General features: G+C 31.1%; 1 protein-coding gene across 3 annotated transcripts in view; it reads right to left on the minus strand.

Annotated features, from left to right (window-relative positions):
• LOC143224959 (uncharacterized) overlaps positions 1 to 14414 on the minus strand; it is a 52125-nt gene extending 37711 nt beyond the window's left edge. For 2 of the 3 annotated variants that reach the window (XM_076453507.1, XM_076453506.1), the window contains exons 1-4: positions 14125 to 14412; positions 10270 to 10346; positions 2733 to 2871; positions 1900 to 2004 (exon numbers count right to left, since the gene is read on the minus strand). In XM_076453507.1, coding sequence (XP_076309622.1) covers positions 1900 to 2004; positions 2733 to 2871; positions 10270 to 10346; positions 14125 to 14202 — 399 coding nt within the window. In that variant the 5' untranslated portion in view covers positions 14203 to 14412. Of the gene's footprint in view, positions 1 to 1899; positions 2005 to 2732; positions 2872 to 10269; positions 10347 to 14124 lie in introns of all 3 variants that reach the window. The other variant, XM_076453508.1, reaches the window with a different exon arrangement.
• Positions 14415 to 24321: the final 9907 nt, after the last annotated feature.

Below are 24321 nucleotides of genomic sequence, written 5' to 3' on the forward strand. Positions count from 1 at the left end.
GAAGCACTCACCTTGCTCCTCTGAGTATGCTCCCATGTTCTCCTTGAATTTATTAAGATGATCATCAAGGATATGGACTTTCAAGGACATCCTGCAGCCCATTTTGCTGTAGTTTTTCACCAGAGCCTCAATTAGTTCCACATAATTTTCAGCCCTGTGATTGCCCAAGAAGCCCAAAACCACTGCAATAAAGCTGCCCCAAGCTTTTTTTTTCCTTCCTACTGAGCTTCTTGGGAAATTCTGTGCACTCCAGGATCTTCTTTATTTGTGATCCAACAAAGACATCAGCTTTGACCTTTGCCTCAGACAGCTTAGGGAAGAAGTCTTGAAGGTACTTGAAGGCTGCAGACTCCTTATCAAGAGCTGTAACAAATTGTTTCATAAAACCCAACTTTATGTGCAATGGTGGGGACAACACCTTCTGGAGGTTCACTGGTGGCTTACACTTGACATTGTGCCTCCCCACAGAGAACTCGGTCAGTTGTGGCCAGTGCTTCCTCTCGCAGTGTGCTGAGGTGTCCCTGCTGTCCCAAAGGCAAAGATAACATGGAAACTTGGTAAAGCTTACTTGGAGACTTATCAGAAATGCCACCATTTTGAAGTCTCCAACAACCTCCTAGCCATACTCATCATACTTCAAGGCTTCTAGCAAGGTCTTGACCCTGTTGTATTCCTTTTTGAGGTGCACTAAATTTTAAAAGATCTGAAATTTGTATAATATAAAATCTTACTATTCAAGCAAGTAAAAATTGTCCATCTTAACTTGTTGAGTTTTTTTGCAGTGCTTGCAGGTAAAATGAGGTGCCCAGGGTTTGTCTTGATCCCCGACAGGCATGCCGAAATATGCCTTCACACATTTTAGCAGATGCTGTTACAGAATAAGTTTTTGCTCTTGTTTTAATAAATTGGCCACATACATAGCAGAATGCATCTGAAGAATGCTTGCAGCTTCTTGATGCCATCTCTGATAAAATTAGATAGGTCTATGTATTCACTTAGGCAGCTAGAACTAAACTGAAGTGGTGAGCCCTTGTGTGTGTGTGTGTGTGTGTGTGTGTGTGTGTATATGTGTGTGTATTACTATGGAAAGTTCTAGAATAGAAAATTCTAAAAGGTTCTTGAAAATGCTCATAAGTTCTACAACATTCTAGAAAGTTTTTGAAAATTCTTGTCAGTTTGAGAAAATTCTCTATCAGCTACTCAGCACTGAATCTACCTGGAATGTTCTTGAAAATGGGTAAATTTGAAAATTTCATTACCTAGGTCACAAAAGCAAAATTTGAAGAGAAAAACAGGTCTTTTCCATTTACTTTAGGCATAAGCAATTGGGAAATAATACTTTCTGCCCAGGAACAAGAAAAAGTAAACATTTTGTTACGTAGTGTAATTAGACTCAGTTTCTATATGTGTGAGATGTATGTGTATGTGATACACACAATTTTATACAGTTTCATACATTTGAGAAATTTGTGTCAATTGATGTTTAATCTTTAAAATGGTTTTGGATTACTTTAAATAGATTATTAGCAAATAAAGATGATGATTTATTATATCTTTACCACCCAAACTTCATCCATCAATGAAGAATAGTTTTTTTAATCATGGCATGGAAATCACTTCACACTCAGATTAATAATAAAACAGACTCAATATTTTCACAAACAAAATTTTAGTAAAAATACTTCATTAAACAATCTGATGTTTTGTATATAAAACACACTGAACCTTTAGCAAATTTTGTGAAGGTACACACACAGCATTACAAGTTAGAGTATAAATAACTAGTGTGCCAATGTGTATAGGAACTCGTATATTCTATACTGAGCCCATCTCAAAAAGATCAAATAATACACAATAATTCTCAATAACATAAACTTAATACATCAGGATTCTGCCAACCTTTAATCTGTCTTCATCAATGACTAATTTGGATTCATCTTCACTTTCTGACTTCTCAGCTTCACTGTCATCTTGTTCTTCTTCCAAGTCTTCTGAACTTTCATCCTGTTTAATAATTGCCAAATACGATCATTTCTGATCAAGGTTTCTACTAAGAAACTGCCCAATGTTAAAAATTTTTATTAGTCAAACAACCAGAACTACAAGTCATAAATCTTAATGACCACTATCTGTTTTGGAACATCATCCTGTAAAAATATAACCAATAACATAAGCTTACTTTGTGTGTGTGTGTGTGTGTGTGTGTGTGTGTGTGTGTGTGTGTTTATATGGAAGACGTAACACCTTGTGATATTTGACAAACCAATGTTCTGTCAAAATATGCAGTACGTAATAAAATATTTCATTATGTTCACAAATTATTGTGTCTTACATATACAAGTCTCCTAGCATTATGTACTTCCATACATAAAACATTAGTTTAGCTTTAAAAAGGCTGATAACATGTTTACTCTGAAACTTATTACAAATTAATATTCCTGAAAATAAAGTAATGAGCTACCATAGAAAAGTATAACAATATCTTTCAAACTAATAAAATCACACTTTGAATTTTTTGATTCAGTTAAAATTCAAGAGCTAATAATGATTAGAACACTTCTGCACCAATTGAAGATAGACTTAAGGGGCAATTACAACAAATTCACTAACCAATAACTTTTTGTTTGTTTATGAAAACAAATTACAATTGTGATGCTGAAATCCAAATTATCACAACAAAATACTAAAGAATAAAACCCAATGATGATTCAGTAAAAAAAAACAACTCTTACCGTAGCAGTTGGAGGAACCACTTTAGGGTTGTTTTCAATTTCCCACAAGCCATCATTGAAAAACTTGCGTTTCTGAGGTTTTCCAAACTTTTCTTTGTATTTATGATAAGAGAACAGATCCTTAGAAGCAAGATTAGCGCTAAATATAATAACAATAAAAAAAATAAACACAAATTATACATATAATAAAAATTATGTAAACTGCAGATGTTCTTTTTCCAAATTTGTCCATTTCAGTTCAAATTAGAGTTGTATAAAAATTGTATTTCAGATTAATCTTCTGCCTTCCACAGATCACTGCCTAAGAGACCTTTCATTCAATCCCCAAACTCATCAGTTGGACTGAATAATGAGAGACAAGAGATTTTCTGAAACATTATTCATGTATTCAGTACAGTACTTTAAAAGTTAAAGTTTGAATAACAAAAGCTGGCAAAACAATAGACACGAAAACACCAATTATTAATGATAAAAATAAAATTCATTTCAATTTGCCCACATTTTAGACAAATATACAGAAAAAACAAATCTGTAGTTTACATGATTTTGATGTACTACTACATACATACACACACATAAACATACATAAACATCACACATTCCTAAGACAAGTTTCCCTACTGATAAAACAGAGTTCAAACTACTTCCTCCCACCTTAAAACTATATACAAAAAGTGTTAACCTGCAACTATGGGAAAAATGAAACATTATTTTATAACTTTAAAAACTGAACATGAGTAGCATATAAAACAGAGTAATAATATCATGGCAGAAATATTTACTATCTTTATTAATGTCAGAATAAACAGAATACTAATAGCACAGTGGAAATATTTGCAATCTTTATTAATGTCAGAATAAACAGAATACTAATAACATGGCTGAAATATTTGCAATCTTTATTAATGTCAGAATAAACATAATACAAATAGCATGGCTGAACTATTTACGATCTTTATTAATGTCAGAATAAACAGAATACTAATAGCACGGTGGAAATATTCACGATCTTTATTAATGTCAGAATAAACAGAATAGTAATAGCATGGCTGAAATATTTACAATCTTTATCAATGTCAGAATAAACAGAATACTCATAGCATGGCAGAAATATTAACGAGTTATTAATACCCAAAGAAGAAAATAATAATATCATAGTGGTAAAAATAATGACTGTTAGTAATACCTGAAGAAAGAAATAATAATATCATAGTGGTAATAATAATGACTGTTAGTAATACCTGAAGAAAGAAATAATAATATCATAGTGGTAATAATAATGACTGTTAGTAATACCTGAAGAAAGAAATAATAATATCATAGTGGTAATATTAATGACTGTTAGTAATACCTGAAGAAAGAAATAATAATATCATAGTGGTAATAATAATGACTGTTAGTAATACCTGAAGAAAGAAATAATAATATCATAGTGGTAATAATAATGACTGTTAGTAATACCTGAAGAAAGAAATAATAATATCATAGTGGTAATAATAATGACTGTTAGTAATACCTGAAGAAAGAAATAATAATATCATAGTGGTAATAATAATGACTGTTAGTAATACCTGAAGAAAGAAATAATAATATCATAGTGGTAATAATAATGACTGTTAGTAATACCTGAAGAAAGAAATAATAATATCATAGTGGTAATAATAATAACTGTTAGTAATACCTGAAGAAAGAAATAATAATATCATAGTGGTAATAATAATGACTGTTAGTAATACCTGAAGAAAGAAATAATAATATCATAGTGGTAATAATAATGACTGTTAGTAATACCTGAAGAAAGAAATAATAATATCATAGTGGTAATAATAATGACTGTTAGTAATACCTGAAGAAAGAAATAATAATATCATAGTGGTAATAATAATGACTGTTAGTAATACCTGAAGAAAGAAAATAATAATATCATAGTGGTAATATTAATGACTGTTAGTAATACCTGAAGAAAGAAATAATAATATCATAGTGGTAATAATAATGACTGTTAGTAATACCTGAAGAAAGAAAATAATAATATCATAGTGGTAATATTAATGACTGTTAGTAATACCTGAAGAAAAAAAATAATAATATCATAGTGGTAATAATAATGACTGTTAGTAATACCTGAAGAAAGAAAATAATAATATCATAGTGGTAATATTAATGACTGTTAGTAATACCTGAAGAAAAAAAATAATAATATCATAGTGGTAATAATAATGACTGTTAGTAATACCTGAAGAAAGAAATAATAATATCATAGTGGTAATAAAAATGAATGTTAGTAATACCTGAAGAAAGAAAATAATAATATCATAGTGGTAATATTAATGACTGTTAGTAATACCTGAAGAAAAAAATAATAATATCATAGTGGTAATAATAATGACTGTTAGTAATACCTGAAGAAAGAAATAATAATATCATAGTGGTAATAATAATGACTGTTAGTAATACCTGAAGAAAGAAATAATAATATCATAGTGGTAATAATAATGACTGTTAGTAATACCTGAAGAAAGAAAATAATAATATCATAGTGGTAATATTAATGACTGTTAGTAATACCTGAAGAAAGAAAATAATAATATCATAGTGGTAATATTAATGACTGTTAGTAATACCTGAAGAAAAAAATAATAATATCATAGTGGTAATATTAATGACTGTTAGTAATACCTGAAGAAAAAAATAATAATATCATAGTGGTAATAATAATGACTGTTAGTAATACCTGAAGAAAGAAATAATAATATCATAGTGGTAATAATAATGACTGTTAGTAATACCTGAAGAAAGAAATAATAATATCATAGTGGTAATAATAATGACTGTTAGTAATACCTGAAGAAAGAAAATAATAATATCATAGTGGTAATATTAATGACTGTTAGTAATACCTGAAGAAAGAAAATAATAATATCATAGTGGTAATATTAATGACTGTTAGTAATACCTGAAGAAAAAAATAATAATATCATAGTGGTAATATTAATGACTGTTAGTAATACCTGAAGAAAAAAATAATAATATCATAGTGGTAATAATAATGACTGTTAGTAATACCTGAAGAAAGAAATAATAATATCATAGTGGTAATAAAAATGAATGTTAGTAATACCTGAAGAAAGAAATAATAATATCATAGTGGTAATAATAATAACTGTTAGTAATACCTGAAGAAAGAAATAATAATATCATAGTGGTAATAATAATGACTGTTAGTAATACCTGAAGAAAGAAATAATAATATCATAGTGGTAATAATAATGACTGTTAGTAATACCTGAAGAAAGAAATAATAATATCATAGTGGTAATAATAATGACTGTTAGTAATACCTGAAGAAAGAAAATAATAATATCATAGTGGTAATAATAATGACTGTTAGTAATACCTGAAGAAAGAAAATAATAATATCATAGTGGTAATATTAATGACTGTTAGTAATACCTGAAGAAAGAAATAATAATATCATAGTGGTAATAATAATGACTGTTAGTAATACCTGAAGAAAGAAAATAATAATATCATAGTGGTAATATTAATGACTGTTAGTAATACCTGAAGAAAAAAATAATAATATCATAGTGGTAATAATAATGACTGTTAGTAATACCTGAAGAAAGAAAATAATAATATCATAGTGGTAATATTAATGACTGTTAGTAATACCTGAAGAAAAAAATAATAATATCATAGTGGTAATAATAATGACTGTTAGTAATACCTGAAGAAAGAAATAATAATATCATAGTGGTAATAAAAATGAATGTTAGTAATACCTGAAGAAAGAAAATAATAATATCATAGTGGTAATATTAATGACTGTTAGTAATACCTGAAGAAAAAAATAATAATATCATAGTGGTAATAATAATGACTGTTAGTAATACCTGAAGAAAGAAATAATAATATCATAGTGGTAATAATAATGACTGTTAGTAATACCTGAAGAAAGAAATAATAATATCATAGTGGTAATAATAATGACTGTTAGTAATACCTGAAGAAAGAAAATAATAATATCATAGTGGTAATATTAATGACTGTTAGTAATACCTGAAGAAAGAAAATAATAATATCATAGTGGTAATATTAATGACTGTTAGTAATACCTGAAGAAAAAATAATAATATCATAGTGGTAATATTAATGACTGTTAGTAATACCTGAAGAAAAAAATAATAATATCATAGTGGTAATAATAATGACTGTTAGTAATACCTGAAGAAAGAAATAATAATATCATAGTGGTAATAAAAATGAATGTTAGTAATACCTGAAGAAAGAAAATAATAATATCAAAGTGGTAATATTAATGACTGTTAGTAATACCTTAAGAAAAAAATAATAATATCATAGTGGTAATAATAATGACTGTTAGTAATACCTGAAGAAAGAAATAATAATATCATAGTGGTAATAATAATGACTGTTAGTAATACCTGAAGAAAGAAAATAATAATATCATAGTGGTAATATTAATGACTGTTAGTAATACCTGAAGAAAAAAAATAATAATATCATAGTGGTAATAATAATGACTGTTAGTAATACCTGAAGAAAGAAATAATAATATCATAGTGGTAATAATAATGACTGTTAGTAATACCTGAAGAAAGAAAATAATAATATCATAGTGGTAATATTAATGACTGTTAGTAATACCTGAAGAAAAAAATAATAATATCATAGTGGTAATAATAATGACTGTTAGTAATACCTGAAGAAAGAAATAATAATATCATAGTGGTAATAAAAATGACTGTTAGTAATACCTGAAGAAAGAAATAATAATATCATAGTGGTAATAAAAATGAATGTTAGTAATACCTGAAGAAAGAAAATAATAATATCATAGTGGTAATAATAATGACTGTTAGTAATACCTGAAGAAAGAAAATAATAATATCATAGTGGTAATAATAATGACTGTTAGTAATACCTGAAGAAAGAAAATAATAATATCATAGTGGTAATATTAATGACTGTTAGTAATACCTGAAGAAAAAAATAATAATATCATAGTGGTAATAATAATGACTGTTAGTAATACCTGAAGAAAGAAATAATAATATCATAGTGGTAATAATAATGACTGTTAGTAATACCTGAAGAAAGAAAATAATAATATCATAGTGGTAATATTAATGACTGTTAGTAATACCTGAAGAAAGAAAATAATAATATCATAGTGGTAATATTAATGACTGTTAGTAATACCTGAAGAAAGAAAATAATAATACCATAGTGGTAATATTAATGACTGTTAGTAATACCTAAAGAAAGAAAATAATAATATCATAGTGGTAATATTAATGACTGTTAGTAATACCTAAAGAAAGAAAATAATATCATAGTGGTAATATTAATGACTGTTAGTAATACCTGAAGAAAGAAAATATTATCATAGTGGTAATATTAATGACTGTTAGTAATACCTGAAGAAAGAAAATAATAATATCATAGTGGTAATATTAATGACTGTTAGTAATACCTGAAGAAAGAAAATATTATCATAGTGGTAATATTAATGACTGTTAGTAATACCTGAAGAAAGAAAATATTATCATAGTGGTAATATTAATGACTGTTAGTAATACCTGAAGAAAGAAAATATTATCATAGTGGTAATATTAATGACTGTTAGTAATACCTGAAGAAAGAAAATATTATCATAGTGGTAATATTAATTATCATTATTAATGTCTGAAGTGTGTGTGTTTTTCTTACAGCAAAGCCACATAGGGCTATCTGCCGAGTCCACCAAATGTCTGAAGAAACAGAATAATAATATCATGGTGGAAATGCTGATGATCATTAGATGTCTGAAGATGGGTAATTATTCCACAGGCTAGGCTTGAATTAAGGTAATTAATTTTTCTAAAGAGTTTAATAACTTATGGACTCATATGTCATCATATATAGTGAAGTTTAAGCAGAGAGCTAATGATTTCCTAAAAAATAAAGGAAATAAATGGTGGGCTAGCATGTTTATCAAGTGTAGACATGCAAAAACAGCCTACAAGAACTAAATGGTCCCCCGTTGTTCTTATGTTATATGCTCGTTTTTGTGAAGTTATACAAAAAGCAACACAATGGGCTATCTGTGCTCTGCCCACCACAGGTATCGAAACATGGATTCTAGCATTCTTTGATAGATTGTTTAGGCAGAGTATTCATAATGAAACTTTGTAGAATGGACTGTAACTGCCTGTTGTGGTAATACAAGTATAGAGGACAATGTTTCGAAAGTCTTCTGCCTTTCGTTCTCCACACTTGTGTCTCCACAACAGGCAGTTGCCATCCATTCTAGCATTGTTAAGTCTGCAGACATACTACTGTGCCACTGAGCTCTTATATTATCTATAATTGATTATTCCATTCATGGGTTAAGTGCTTCAACACTTAGTTCAACTTAATATAAAAAGCATTATTTTTCAGTTGAATAACCAAGTAAATAGTGTTTCTTAATCCCCAATACATATCTAAACAATAATAAATAGCTTACTAAAAAAATTAATACCTTCTATAAATAAATAATAATCTCAAAAAACATGCAACTTCATAACATGATTATTTATTACTTAAAGTTAACTCATAACACTAACTCCCATCTGGCTAATGGTTAAGTTGTCATATTGTTACTGCTGAATTTATCCTCTTGCATATAATATAAAGAGTGTAACTATGAAAGTTAAAGAGATTTCTCTAAGTCTAGTATATTATTTTAAGAAAGTAACATAACAACATATTCGCATTCCTGATGTTCTAAGATCTTTCAGCTAAGCATTATATTTCATAACACCTTAATGAGATCATGGGTAAAAATGAAATTGTTGTGAAATATTCTAGTATACTATTCAGCCAATAGTAGGACTTTCTATAATAATCCCATATCAGAAAAAAGATTGTCAATGTCTTGCTCTCTTATGGACCTTTCATAGGAAATATGAACAATACCATCAAAACTGTTATAAATAGAATGTTCTAAATTGTAGAAGAAAGAAGCAGGGATCTCATCTTGTTGAAATGCCTGTTAGGTTTGATCTATAGATGAATAACAGAATATATAATATTACCAGCTTACACTTAAAATGGAGAGAAAGAAATAAGAGAATGAAAGATATTACATAATGGGGATTTGTTGAAAACGTTTCAGACAAAATTAAAGAAAAATTATGTTCCAAATAGAAAGAGGAACATTATCCCATCTTTCTTCAGAGAAAAAAAAAAATCTTTTACCCTTGGTGTAACCAAATCCTCACTTGTGTAGAAAAACAAACTCTGATCCAATCACTTTAGTGGTTTTTGTATAAAATAATGAAATGATGTTACCATATGAACAGTATCTGTAAACATTATGTGGCTAATCCTATTGGCTTCAGAAATATTTATGATAATCAAATGCTCAATTATCCCATTTTCAACATATTAATTTACAGTTTTTTTTATCATACTGAGTATTTCAACACATTTTTACCTTAAACTGATGAAAATATACTGAACAAGAAATAAATACTTTGATACTTACACTTCATATGTGCCAAAAAATAAAACAGGATATTTATTTACAGGGACTTTCTTTCCTGTTGTTGGATGTTTTTCAATCTATAAATAAAGAAGAAAACCTCCACATAAGCACTTTTTACTCAATACATCTAAATAAGCTAAGAATAATTTAAAGTACAATAATTCGCGTGCACGTGCTCGTGCGTGTGTGTGTATGAAGGCAGAAACTATTAACCAATCACCTTTTTAACTCTTCACCTTTAGCCCTACATCAGATGTTATACAAGGAATTACTGCTGTTTAAGTATGTACTTCAAACAATATCCAGAGTCAGAAAAATGATAACCATCATAAACAATTTACAAAATCATTTATAGTTATTTTTCTATGAATATTACATAACACAATAAAAACTTATCTATGATAACATTTTCACTGACTTCAATAAAAGGGCAATTAAATATCTGTGGTCCAAGATCACACCTAAATGTACATGAAATCACACTTAATACATGGCAACAAATATCACCCCTTCTGGTATCTCTCAAGCAATGGAAGAATAGTTAACATCAAAACATTAATCTAGCCAGTGCTTCCTAATACTCTATTATCACAACACAAGTGTGCATTACAGGCACTGAAGGTACTTACATGGTAATTCTACATGTTATTATTCACACATTTCTATAACAAACATGAAACAAGTGAGTCATACCTTCAAAAAGTACGACTTTACTTTGTTAAACCATAAGTGAGAGATACTTTTAGCACTTCTAAAGGCAATAAAATAACAAACTGAGATAATTATTCCAGAAAAATAGCAGTGCAGATTATAGATTAATGAAGAATCAAGAAAGATATCACCAAGAAAAAAAACATCTGTAATGTTGGTTTGCTCATTTCTGTTGTGTACCATAGCGCATGGTGAAAGCATGAAGTCAGAGGAGAAGTTTGTTTTTTGTTATGCTTTAAATAATAGATCCTTCAAACACTTAACTGTGTTATACATTCATGATGAAATAAGCAGTACTTTAACAAGCAGATGGTCAACATGTATCAAATTATAAGGTGAGTAATTTAGAGAGATTTTATACATACATTCATATACAAATACATAAAATTTTTACATTTCTGAGTTCAGAATGTTAGAAAATTTTACCTTCACTTATCAATTTTTTTCAGAACCTCAGTCTGAAAGCAGAGAAATTTTACACAATAAGAGCCTTGTTTCTGAAAAGATAACCACTATCTAAATAAGCTTATCTGAGCATAGCTAATTATGCCTAATCATTTGCATAATTTTAATATTATTCATATGTATTAAGTTTATTTTGTTTCATTGTAATGACAAATTGAGCTATCACCTCAGTGAACCATACAGAACTGAACCCTGAATTATGGCACTGTAAGTCTATAATTTTACTACTGACTCCCTGGTGGGCTACATGGATTAGGAATACAAAAATATTTCTTCCTGTTTCACTGGGCTTGAGTGCAGCAACATGTGTGTTACATAAAAATGTGTTCTGGTAACAAATTTGAAAGAAGGGTTGAACTTCCATTGTATGTTATGACCTTAATGATTACATTAAACTTTTTATCTTCCTTACCCACACAAATTATAGCTCAAACCACATCTAAACACACAAACTACATGTAAAAGCTATATCTTCTACACCACTGTCTATGTTTAATAACATAAGACCGGAAAATATAAGATTTTTTAATAACAAAAATGTCAACCAAAGTAAAGCACTAGATTCAGCTAGCCCAGTATGGCCAACTGGTTAAGGTGCTTGACTCGCAATCTGAGGGTCATGGGTTCGAATCCCTGCCACACAACATGCTCATCCTTTCAGCCATGGGCATTATAAAGTGATGGTCAATCTAACTATTCATTGGTAAAAAGAGTAACCAAAGAGTTAGTGGTGGGTGGTAATGACTAGCTGCCTTCCGTTAGAAATGACTAGAGCAGATAGCCCTCGTGTAGCTTTGAATGAAATTCAAACAAACGTGATCCAGCTATGTTGGTAATAACTTCAAGAAAAATTAGTAATTTAGTCCAGATGAAACAAAATATTTGTACCAAATTCTAGCCCTAATAATAATCATTACATTTCTTGCGATTAAAACATACCATTTACTAATCTCTTTAAAACCTACTGTTTTTTTGTCCATTCTCATTAGTTTTATGACATCCTAAAAGGTGAATACAAACATAGTTTGGATTAGTTTTCAACCAAAGAGACATGAATGTTCTTTGATAGATTGTTCTGGCAGAGAATTCATGATGAAACTAAGTTGAAAGGACAACAACTCCCTGTTGTAAAAACACAAGTATAGAGGATGACATTTTGAACGTGAAAGATAAAAGGCAGAAAAATTTCAAAATGTCATCCTCTACATTTGAGTTTATATAATAGGCAGTTGCCATCCATTCATCTTAGTTTCTAGATAAATGTTATCTGATGTTGTCATCAATCCAATGGGTAAGTAAGAAATTTTGGCTAGCAGTATCCACTCAGGTTTGAGGAATTAAAAAAGAAAAGGGGGAGTAGCTTCCCCTCATTATATTTCAATGCTTAATTACCTTATATGGAGTTTACAAAGGAAATAACTTATTTTAATTTACAAAACATTCTACTATAACAAAACTTTTCAACAGCAGTAATTCAAGGAACTAATTGTTGGAAGAAGAATGATCTCAGTTAAATTACATATGCTGTACATTTTTACATTACATAGTGATCTGCAGTTTACACTGATATACACGTTTATATAGAAAAAAGTGCCATGTATATACAAGCACAAACAAGTTAAAAATCAAGTATATCTTTTGACCCTATATTCCAAAAATTAAGCAGTTAAGCAATGTGTACCTTAACTATCAGAGTACAATTTATCTACTTCAATATTTTATGATTTTGATGACTCTGTGCTAATATGTATGACACATATACTTAAGTGTTAATATATTACATTTATTACCTATTGATAATGTTTCAATGTTTCTTATCTTTCAAATGAAGAATGTTCTTTTCATTATTCAATACTACCCTGAAATGTCACACACAGTTACAAGTTATTTAACTGCTTCCATTATTAAAAGTTTCACAATATTCAAATATCTCATGCACAATGTCTTAGTAACATTTAATACAGTTGTCAGCTATAAAAGAGAGAATACTAAACAGCCTCAAGCAAGTTCTGCAAAATTGTCAAATGTTAAAATTATATTTTGAACTGTCTGTTTTAAATCATGAGGTACATCACATTCTTCTAGTTTTACAATGTAGTATCCCTGTAACTGTTGATACAGTTAAAACTAAGATCTAAATATAACAATACCTTACAACATTGCCATTTCCAATTTATGTTTAAACAATACATTCAAATATAAATGTCTAATTTAATAATTACCATCTAAACTTCAAATGTAAAATATATCTTGTTTTAAGCTGCTAGTGCTACTACTTACTGCAGTACTAGTACAGTATTACTGAAAGGTAACATATGAATTGGAATATATTATTAATTAAATTCATGCCCTTTATTCTTTTAATGAAGTACAGTCACAATTCGAAAACGCTGGAGTTTGGGAACTTTTAGTTTTTAAAAATTCATTCTACATTTTAAAGTTTTATATGTGACCCTTTGTGTTCTTATTCTTATCAAAATTGGTTCAAGTTCATACTGTAACTTTTATACTTACAATACTTATAAATCATGACTCAACTATCTTGCTATTTTTATTAATACTATATTACAATACTCTTTATTTTTCTAGTACACTACAGTAGTATTAATAGTATTATTACCTAATCCTAATATTTGTAGTACAAGTGGCTAGGCCAAACAAACAAAATAAAAATCTTACTCTGGCAGGCCATGGAGGATATCCTCTGACTTTGGCAAACACCAAATCTCCTGGTTCATACTGTATTTTTTCTCCCATTCTAATTAGATGTTTGTTCTTTTAATATACATCTGCAAGAAAAATAGAGTAACACTAAAAGTAAAATAAAAACATGCTCTACCAAACAACCAACATAACTGAAGCTTTGAAGCTAAGCCTAATACTCTTAATAAACGTCTAACTAGGCTTAGCGTCTTTTTTTTTCTCTCTCTCTCTATCTTTATAGGGACCTGGTTTGAGGCTAATTTAATCTCAAAAGCAGTACTTCTAGAGAATTTATTCTGGGCACTGTTGTTTCGGTGTTTTTCACTGGAGTTATGTCGAAAGGTTTTACTCATGTTAAAGTTATAATTTGGTTTAATAAAATAAAACTAAACTTACCAAACAGAAATGAAACCTTTGTCTGAAAGCTTAAAACAAAAAGTAAAGTTTTTAAATTTGTGTGTTCTTAATTGTAGAGGAGTTACAGTTTGTTTGCATGCTTGTAATTAACCACAAAGCTATACAATGGACCATCTGTGCTCTGCCCACCGCTGGTATCGAAACTCGGGTAATAGCGTTGTAAGCGAGCTAGAGACGATTTCATTTAGATTTTCCATATTGATAGGCGATTAAATTTGTCATTGTGGGACTGGTCTATTTGAGAGGGGGAATAAAAAAGAAAAAGAGTTGCAAATATTAATTTGAATATTGAGATTTGTATCAACATTTCATATGTGCTGCTAGTCGAATACAAATTTTTAAACTTATATATAGTTTGTTATAAACAAAAGAGGCTCAAACAAATATTAAAAAGCACTGCACCAATCAAAAGGATCCCCAGGATATAATGTGGGATATCAAATGTACCCCCTATCCACACTGGAAATTATCATTAGCCAGAAGTTTCGATTTGCGAATAACACAGTCTTTCCTTTAAATTTTATTTTATTTTACTTGACTGTTCAGTACAGGGGCGTAGATCCTGGGGAGATGAGGGTATAGATCCCGCTCCATTTTAGGTGGGAGTATAGTGAATACAATCATCCCCCCCCCTACAGTTTAGACTGTTGAATTGTTTTATTGCATCACAGGCCTACAAATTGTGAGTTTGTTTTTGTGATTCTCGTGCTCTTACCAATCGAATTACATAATTAGGCCTATCTGTAGACTTTTTCAATAGCCGAAATGTACATTTTTAATATAGGCGTTCTTCTAAGCTTTTCGATCTAAGCGATAGTTCGTAAGTATCAGTCAGTAGGCCTAAGTATACATGCAAGAATCGTGGCAACAAGATTACTCTGTGACTGCATGTTTACAACTTTCAGTTTCACATAATCAGAGATTACCAATTTCCAAATTGAACAGTCCACATAAGTGGTTGCACAAATCATCCCCCCCCCCATCGGGTGTAAAAAATCTACGCCCTGGTTCAGTAGTAATATTATATTAATATATTAATATAAACAACTGCATATTATTTTGCTCAATATTTTGATTGATTCCAACTTTAAATCTTATGAACTGCACCTGTCAAGAGCCTCATTGTGGACACAAACAAATATTTTAGTACGGACTTCTTGGAAATTAATGTATTTAAACAGGCAATTATAATGCAGAACCCTAACCAGTCTTTCGATTGAATGTAGATCACTGGTTGAAGCATCCAGCTTGTGTAATATTTGACTTTCTTTCTTACGCTAGAGTATCAAATTAGATATTTCCGTAATTTTGTCTTTCTTCCTCTAAACTCTTGATTTTGCTCTTGCCAATCTCAACAGCCAAACGACACAACTATCTTGTTCTTCAACTAGCTTCCAGTTTTCCACTTCCGGTTGCTGGAAATTTCTGAACCATTTACTGCTGCAAGATGACCCACCCGCATTATTGAAAGTGAGGAGGAGGCAGTTTAGCTAGAAACATTGGCCTAAGAATACTAGTTGAAGGACAGTCTTTTTAGCACATAATCAATAAAGTAAATGCTAGACATAACGCTTAAGGCCCACTGTAGTAAGGAACACAACAGCAAGTGCCAAAGCCATGGTAATTCATCATTAAATTGCATTGCCTCTTCCTCCAACACACAGGTACCACAATATATTGAGAACAATGTGGAATAGCCGTGTTTTTCAATAGTTGATCTACGTGACTTTGTATGACAACAAATATTTGATATGTCTATGGATCTATGTGACTTTGTATGACAACGAATATTTGATGTGTCTGTAGACCAAAAAAGGTGATACAATAACATAGTAATTAAATAAATGCTTGAGTCTGGTGACTGCATATATTTGTGGTATGGGAGTAAAACATATCTTGTCTTATGAAAACTCAGTGAAGTGAATTATGAGTTTTGATAATCATGTAGCATACATATACATGTTAAATATGAGAATAAGTTGAAAGTCTACTTCATTAAAAACTAGATATTTCAGGAATCAGAGGTGAACAAGCAAGTCGATCTTAATGATGAATGTTCTGTATAGTACGATCTTCTTCAAGCTGATGATTAGGAAAACACTAGTAGTACATATCCGGCCATTTGTGAGACTTAAATAATGAAGCACCAGCAGAGGAACAATGTATCTACTCTAATGATCAATTGAGGAGCTGATAGGGGCCTTCTAATAGTTATGGTTGGCATTAAGAGCTTTATCAGTATTTAGAACAGCCACTTAATTGGAAATATAAGGAATTAAAGGAAGTAGTGTTCCTTGCTTTCCAAGCTATCAAATGATGCTTCAAATATGTGCCATACACCACGTAGTACCTATTTCGTTATTTTACAATTGGCTTTCTAAGAAATCGAGAGCTGGAAGGTTGTTGCAACCATTACTCTTTGAGCAACTGTAATATAACACAAAGTAATTGTGACAGATTTACTGTTATACATTTATTTTAATACCTAAGTTTGTTTCAGTATAGTTGTTTTATGCATATGACGTATATTATGGGATGTGTATTGCACAAATCCTGTCTCTTCTCTAAATTTGTAGAAGATTCTCGAGAGCGAGAATCAACAATATGTGATTTACGTATCTTCGAACATTATTGAACGTTAGAATATCTCGCCTTAAACTATATAAACCGACGCGCCAAGAGACAGCTAATATTATTGGTCAGCTGCAGTCATTATACTATAAGCCTCGGAAGCTATAATAATGATTAACGCTTATTAATCGGAAAACTACAGAATTTGACTAGGAACGATAGATTTTAATCATTACAAACCATTTAATTTCAAGAAATTAACTTCGAACACTTGCACTTCTACGAGGACATTAAATATCTTCATCGGGGCCCTGCATAGCCAGGTGGGTTAAGGCGTTCGACTCGTAATTTAAGGGTCGCGAGTTTGAATCCCTATTATACCAAACATGCTTGCCCTTTAAGCCGTGGGCGCGTTATAATGTGACGGTTAATCCCACTATTCGTTGGTAAAAGAGTAGCCCAAGAGTTGGCGGTGGGTGGTGATGACTAGCTGCCCTCCCTCTAGTCTTCACTGCTAAATTAAGGACAGCTAGCACAGATAACCTTTGTGTAGCTTTGCGCGAAATTCAAAATAAACAATCTTCATCGGTAAAACACGTTTATTAACGGCACGAGGCCAACCAAGCTAGCTAGCTCAAGAGAGGTGAAACTATAACAACTCAGAATTAATTCACTCGTCGTAGACCTAGACTTTCGATAAAATATTCGGTTCTAGACCAGATAGAAGACTCAATATAGTTTGTAATACTCTTGTATATAAACCATTTTATGTAATAACCATTATTATAAATTTCTAGCGTTGTTTGTTTATTAAAATATATTTGTGTTAAAAAACAAAATTGCGTGTATTATTCTTGTTGGCAAGTATCATAAATTTAATATATATATCGACATTTAATTAACCTCTAAATAGAAATTAAAACTTCCGGTTATTTAAAATCTTAATACATAGCGTACGTAACATAATAAATCGAAGACTTGTCCGAGATAAATTATAATACGTAACATAATATTTTGGGATATCATTGGACCCACTTGTCCATCTCGATTGTCTTATCTTCTAAACTAAAACTATCATAAAAAATCCTAAAGTCAGCCCTTATCATTCACATGCTTATGAAACTTTCTCTTTAATTCACTTAAATCTAGTCTCTCCTCAGGGGAAAGAATTATCTGAGGTTGAAATTCTGTGTAGAAGTAAACAGGAATATTTTCCACTGGTAGTTCAGGTGATACCTTGAGTTATCTTTCCATTACATCGATGAGAATGGTTAACATTCACGTGGGTAGTACATATGCTCAGAGAAAAACAATATTGTTTTGTGTATATGACGGTATGTTTTGTCAGTGTGAAACACTTCGTTCACTAATTATTCTCTGAGCAAAGGCGCTGCCCTTCATAAGTACATTCATTTTGATGGTTTTTATGTAATAAATTGAGATAAGTTCACTCGATTTTCTTTTATTCTAGTCTCTTTCAAAACTCAGTCAGATGATTCATATGCATTCTATGATATATTTCTTGATCAAACCTTTCGTTATTCTGTTGAACCTACCCAATTCTCTAATGAAAACCGTTGCACGTGAAAATACACATTGAACATGGACCACACACACTTAAGTTATATATTATTGTTCAGTCTTAATTAAAGTTATTTCTAAGTTTATGTTTTAATTGTGAGGAATATTTTGATGTTTGTTTTTGAATTTCGCGCAAAGTTTCACGAGGGCTATCTGCGCTAGCCGTCCCTATTAAACAGTGTAGGACTAGAAGGTTTGGTTTGTTTTGAATTTCGCGCAAAGCTATATGAGGCCTATCTGCGCTAACCTTTCCTAATTTAGCAGTGTCAGACTAGAGGGAAGGCAACTAATCATCACCACCCTCCACCACCTCTTGGGCTACTCTTTTACCAACGAATAGTGGGATTTACCGTAAAATTATAACGCCCACACGGCTGAAAGGGCAAGTATGTTTGACGCGACGGGGATTCGAACTCACGACCCTCGGATTACGAGTCCAGTGCCTTAACTACCTGGCCATGCCGGGTCGTATTTTGATGCAAATTTATGTTTTGTGATTTGTCAACTTTAATTACTTTAACCACTTGTTCAATAGTTGTATATATACAAAAGTATACAGTTTGATTTTCACTGTTATCTTGATGTACGGAGATGCTCTCGGTTGACTAAGTGGTCTTCTTTCACCTTAGATTTTCTATCTTTTCATGTTATTCTAATTAATAAAATCACAGAAAAAGGATTATCATTAAATAAAAGAAAGAAAAAAATCATAACTCTCAATTTAAAAATTGACAACTGGAAATTATATAATACAGAATATTGCTATGAGCTTGTTATCTCCTTAGTTAAGTTGTAATGTATTTATTCAGATTTATTGCGCTCTTTTAAATCAGAGTTTTAACACTGAGATTCAGTCAAGTAACATTTTAACTTTCCACTTTTTCAAAAGTATATAAGGTAAGGGTACTAATTTACAATTTGCCAATGTTCTTGCAGGGAAAAAAGCACGAAGTGTCCTGAAATACGATATCATCTTTCTTTTTTATGAATTAGGTTCGAGTCAAAGGCAGTCGTGCCCTAAAATATGACTGCCAGATCTTAAATGTGATGAATGTTTCATGTACAAACCTGTTTTATTTTACATTTTATTTTGATACACAAAGTGGGCTTGCTTAGATAAGATCGAATTACATATATATATATATTCAAGTGTTTTAAAAGTTTTATAAGTATAACATACAAACATTTAGAAACTTTTAGCAACTTTTGTCTTTCATTACCATCAGTAAATATTGTAACTTTCACACTACTTTCATTTGGAGTTGCCGAAACATTTGAAGTAGGTTGTCGTGGAATTTTATTCATTAAAGATAATATTTTGATTTGATATTTAATAAAAGCATTAGTCTTTTGTTGTTTCAGTTTTGAGCTTTGACCATTGCAAGTGTAACTTACTTAAAGTAAAATTTTAGCAATTATTTTTATTTTCTTACTGTCATTAGCACTATCATTGTGGTTTGGACTTAGTTTTGTGTTACTGTGACCTTAAGCTGTAACGTTGGTTTTAGTTAATTGCTTGTTTTTTTTGTAATTTGCTTTTAACTTAGTGTTTTAATTTAACTTACATGAGGAGCACATCTAAATGATAAGATATACTTAAAATAAGGTATTCAACTTTCTTTTATCAGTTTGACACACATCACTAACAATTTGCCCTTTTGTATTGCATTATGTTTTATTTATGTAGTGAGTAAACATTTTTGTAATATGTGCATTTGTTTCATGTCTTTCTTTTTGCTTGACAAACTCGAAATAATCTTAGGGAGAAACCTGCTCACAGCTGGATGTCCTTTAGCCTCCAGCTAGTAAAACCTAACTTATTTTTCTGAGGGAAATCTAAAAGTCTCAATATATGTAGTAGAATGGAGGGTAAAAGTTTCGTGTCATGATTCGGAAATTATACTTACACTGCACAACAATTTTTTTGAAAAGTTTTGCTTCCTGAAAGTTTTTGCTGATTGTGACAGGTGCCTGGTGGGTATGCACAAATATAGTTTTGGTTTTGCTTCATCACGTAGGAACTCTGAGAAATAGACAGTTAACTGTTTACTGGCAATAATGTATTTAATTGCGTTTGTGTTTCTAATATGCTATTAAGTTCAACATAATTAAAAGTGTTTTGCTCCTGATTTTCGTTTGTATTCAATGTCCGGTGCGTCACGTTGCAGTGTCCAAGTATTCAGCAAGCATTGACGGATTCCAATTGCCCTGATATTGTTTTTCCATTGCAGCAATTCTCTGGTGAAAACTGAAGATTTTGGTGAAACGGTACGTGATGGGCACATTGGGATGTGATTTTCATGATCAGCAGCCAAAAATCTATAAGGATAACCCAACAGTGTTCAAGAAGCAAAAACTTTGTTGTGCGTTGCGATGGAGCTGTTAAACTGTTCCTTAAAGAGAGAATGTTCAAGCTTATCGATATTGCAATGAAAACTCCTAAGTGACAGATCATGTAAAAATGGCATTTGCTACGGCATTTTTGTTGCATGATCTGAGGAACAATGATTTAGAGGCTGAGACAGTAGATAGGCTAACCTAATTTGAGAATGCTTCCTGGACCTGAAGCACTTGCTATTGCTGCAAAAATACACTTTTTCCTATCATTCTCTCCTTTTTTGCAGAGTGGACTTGGCTTACATTTGTGAAGAAATTCGCTTTATAGTTCAAAATCCTTGACTCTATTTAGTGAGCTCTAACTGACCACTATGTGGTGAATACACAAACGAGAAAATACCTCAACTATAAGTATTGGAAACAAAAATAAAATAAACAATGAAATGGATATTAATATCTTTTGTTCAGGACATCTGTGAAAAGCTATATAAATTAGCCATTCCTGATTTTGAATTAATAGACTAGAGAAAAGAACAGCTGGTCACTAGCATCTACTACCAATATTTAGGCAACTTTAACCGAATAGAGAGATTTGACCATCACTTTTATCATTCACATACGGCCCCAACTGTACAGATTAGAAATCAACTACTAATTTGATAACATTAAAGACATTAATTGTGAATAAATCTTTTGTTTGTTTGTCTTTCATTTTTCTTTACTGCTCGTGTTCCATCTATTACTCAATCAACAATCCTAAACCTGCGTTTTTGCAGAAATCCATGGTAGTGGTTTCATAAAATTTCCTCTCAGTTGTCATTTTGCCAGGAACTATACAATTTTAAGTGCTTCAAAGTGTTCATGATTCGTATTTAGATTTCACACAAAAAAATATAGAGGTTTCATTCATATGCAGCTCCATAGGACGAATGAAAGTCTGTCGATAACAACAAAACGAAGAACCATTTTTAAATCAAAGTACAGTTGCTTGGATATCCGAACACGCCAGGCCATCATCTACAACACAAACAAACGACGTCTATCTTTGGTTCTAGCCTGTCGCTATCGTAGGTATCTCTTCCAATACTAAATGACATATTTGTAGCAATCTCTGGACATATACTTGTATACAGAACGACTAGAAACAGGCTTTATAAAGCCTACCACCATGGAGGCCTAGAGTGAGGTACGTTCCACTTATAGCAAAGCACGCAAAACTTGTAATGGTCCCATGAACACGGTCACTGGACTGACATTCCTTCAACAGATAAGTTGCGCTTCACTCTGCAATATAATAGGTGTGTATGTTTATTTAAAGAAAATCTTAAACTATAACCAACCGTCTGTTTATAGAAGTCTGTCGCATATACCAGTGAAGGCAGAAAATAAGTACGTCTTGCGAAATGATACTATTAATCACGGATGAAAACAGAAAAATAAAAATACAGAATCCTTAAAATTTTCAAACAATTGAAGGAATGGATCCCAGTGCAGACCTACAAACTTAAATATAGACGTTGTTAAATTTGTTTTTAACGAAAATCAAATTTGCTTAAAATTCTTAACAGTAACAACAAATAAACATCAGACTTAATATATCTTGAATGATCATACGTGTTTCAGTCAGAATTATACATTCATAATAAAGGTTATAAAATTATGGACAACTTTAAATGGATAAATATTTATCAGCAGGGAAGAAAATTTATGAAAAGGCTTAAAGTACTAGAATAAGGTGCACGATATGAAAAGACTGCACCCGACAAAGAAATGTCAGAGCTCTAAATGAGCCTAGAAGCATTGGCACAGTAATAGTTCATAGTAGGCTATTCTCTGTGTATCAAAACATTTTAGCCTTGCAAGGGTTAACCCTATGTTAGAGTTTCGGTATCAAAGCTTCGGAGTCGAGTTGGAATACACGTTATTGCGTAACATTTTAGGTTGTAGTGCGTTATAAGAGTGATAGCTAATTCCTTAAGGTGTATGGTAGGGTGCTTTTGTGTGATTTGCTTCCCTTTGGTCAGGAGTTATAATTAAGGACAGCGAAAAGTAGTTTTAGCAGTTTTACAATAAATATAAATGTATGGAGCTGTTTTAATTTATTTTAAATTGATTCCCTTTAAGATTATGGATAAGGAATGAAGCCTTTCCAGTTCAGAAATTTCTCCGATTTTTATTTTACTTTCGATAAAAACGACGACTGTCCTCCAGTTTAATTCCAAATCAACTTGTTTTAAACATGGTTCTCAATTATATCGCCATGTATTTTATTTCAAAACCTTTTGTTTTGACCTTCGAATCTGAGGTTGTTGTAGAATCTTGACAGAAAACCTTAAACAATAGGTTATCTGCATATAACCATTTTCAATTTTGAATGATACACCTAGAAGGTAAGCAATTAGTCAATAACAATAAGGCCCGGCATGACCAGAGGGTTAGAGCACTTGACTCGTAATTTGAGGGTCGCGGGTTCGATTCCCCGTCACACCAAACATATTCGCTCTTTTAGCCTTGGGGGCGTTATATATGACGTCCAGTCCCACTATTCGTTGGTAAAAGAGTAGCCCAAGAGTTAGCAAGGGGTGGTGATGACTAGCTGCCTTCCTTCTATCTTACACTGCTAAATTAGGGGCGGCTAGCACATATAGCCCTCGTGTAGCTATGCAAGAAATCCTAAACAAACAAACCCATTAATAATTCTTGTGATACACAAACAGAAGTATTTTTTGTCACTGTTATAGCACACTCACGCCTCGAAAGTATAAAGCACATATTTTGGAGAAGGAAATTGCGAACTATAAGTTATTTAATCTACAGTACGAACACTTTAGGATTGTGTTGATATTAATATAAATATTAACACATCAAGGCTATTCTAAAGCTACAGCCAACAAATATTGTTTTTTGTTACTAAATGCATTCAAATAAAACAGAGACATATACATAATAACAATGTAGTGCACATAATAGTGCTTTAACATACTGATAAAACAAAACAAACATTCGTGTGTTCACATTTTCACGACTACAATTTTCTGTTTTCCCGCTCTTTTTTAATTCTTTTGGACTTAACGTAAAAACCACACAACCTATTAATTTAAAATGTATAGGGTCCAACTTCCGTTTTTAATCAGTTCTTCAAAAATAAATTTTCTCGCATGCAGAAACTTCTCAATTTCTTCATTCAAGAAAACTGTTTTTGTATTTTTTTTAGACATAATATGTTCGTCGATTTTCTTGTACTAATAATAATGAGATTTCTCACCA

The sequence above is a fragment of the Tachypleus tridentatus genome, chromosome 9 (assembly GCF_004210375.1).
Source record: "Tachypleus tridentatus isolate NWPU-2018 chromosome 9, ASM421037v1, whole genome shotgun sequence".
Lineage (NCBI taxonomy): Eukaryota > Metazoa > Arthropoda > Merostomata > Xiphosura > Limulidae > Tachypleus > Tachypleus tridentatus.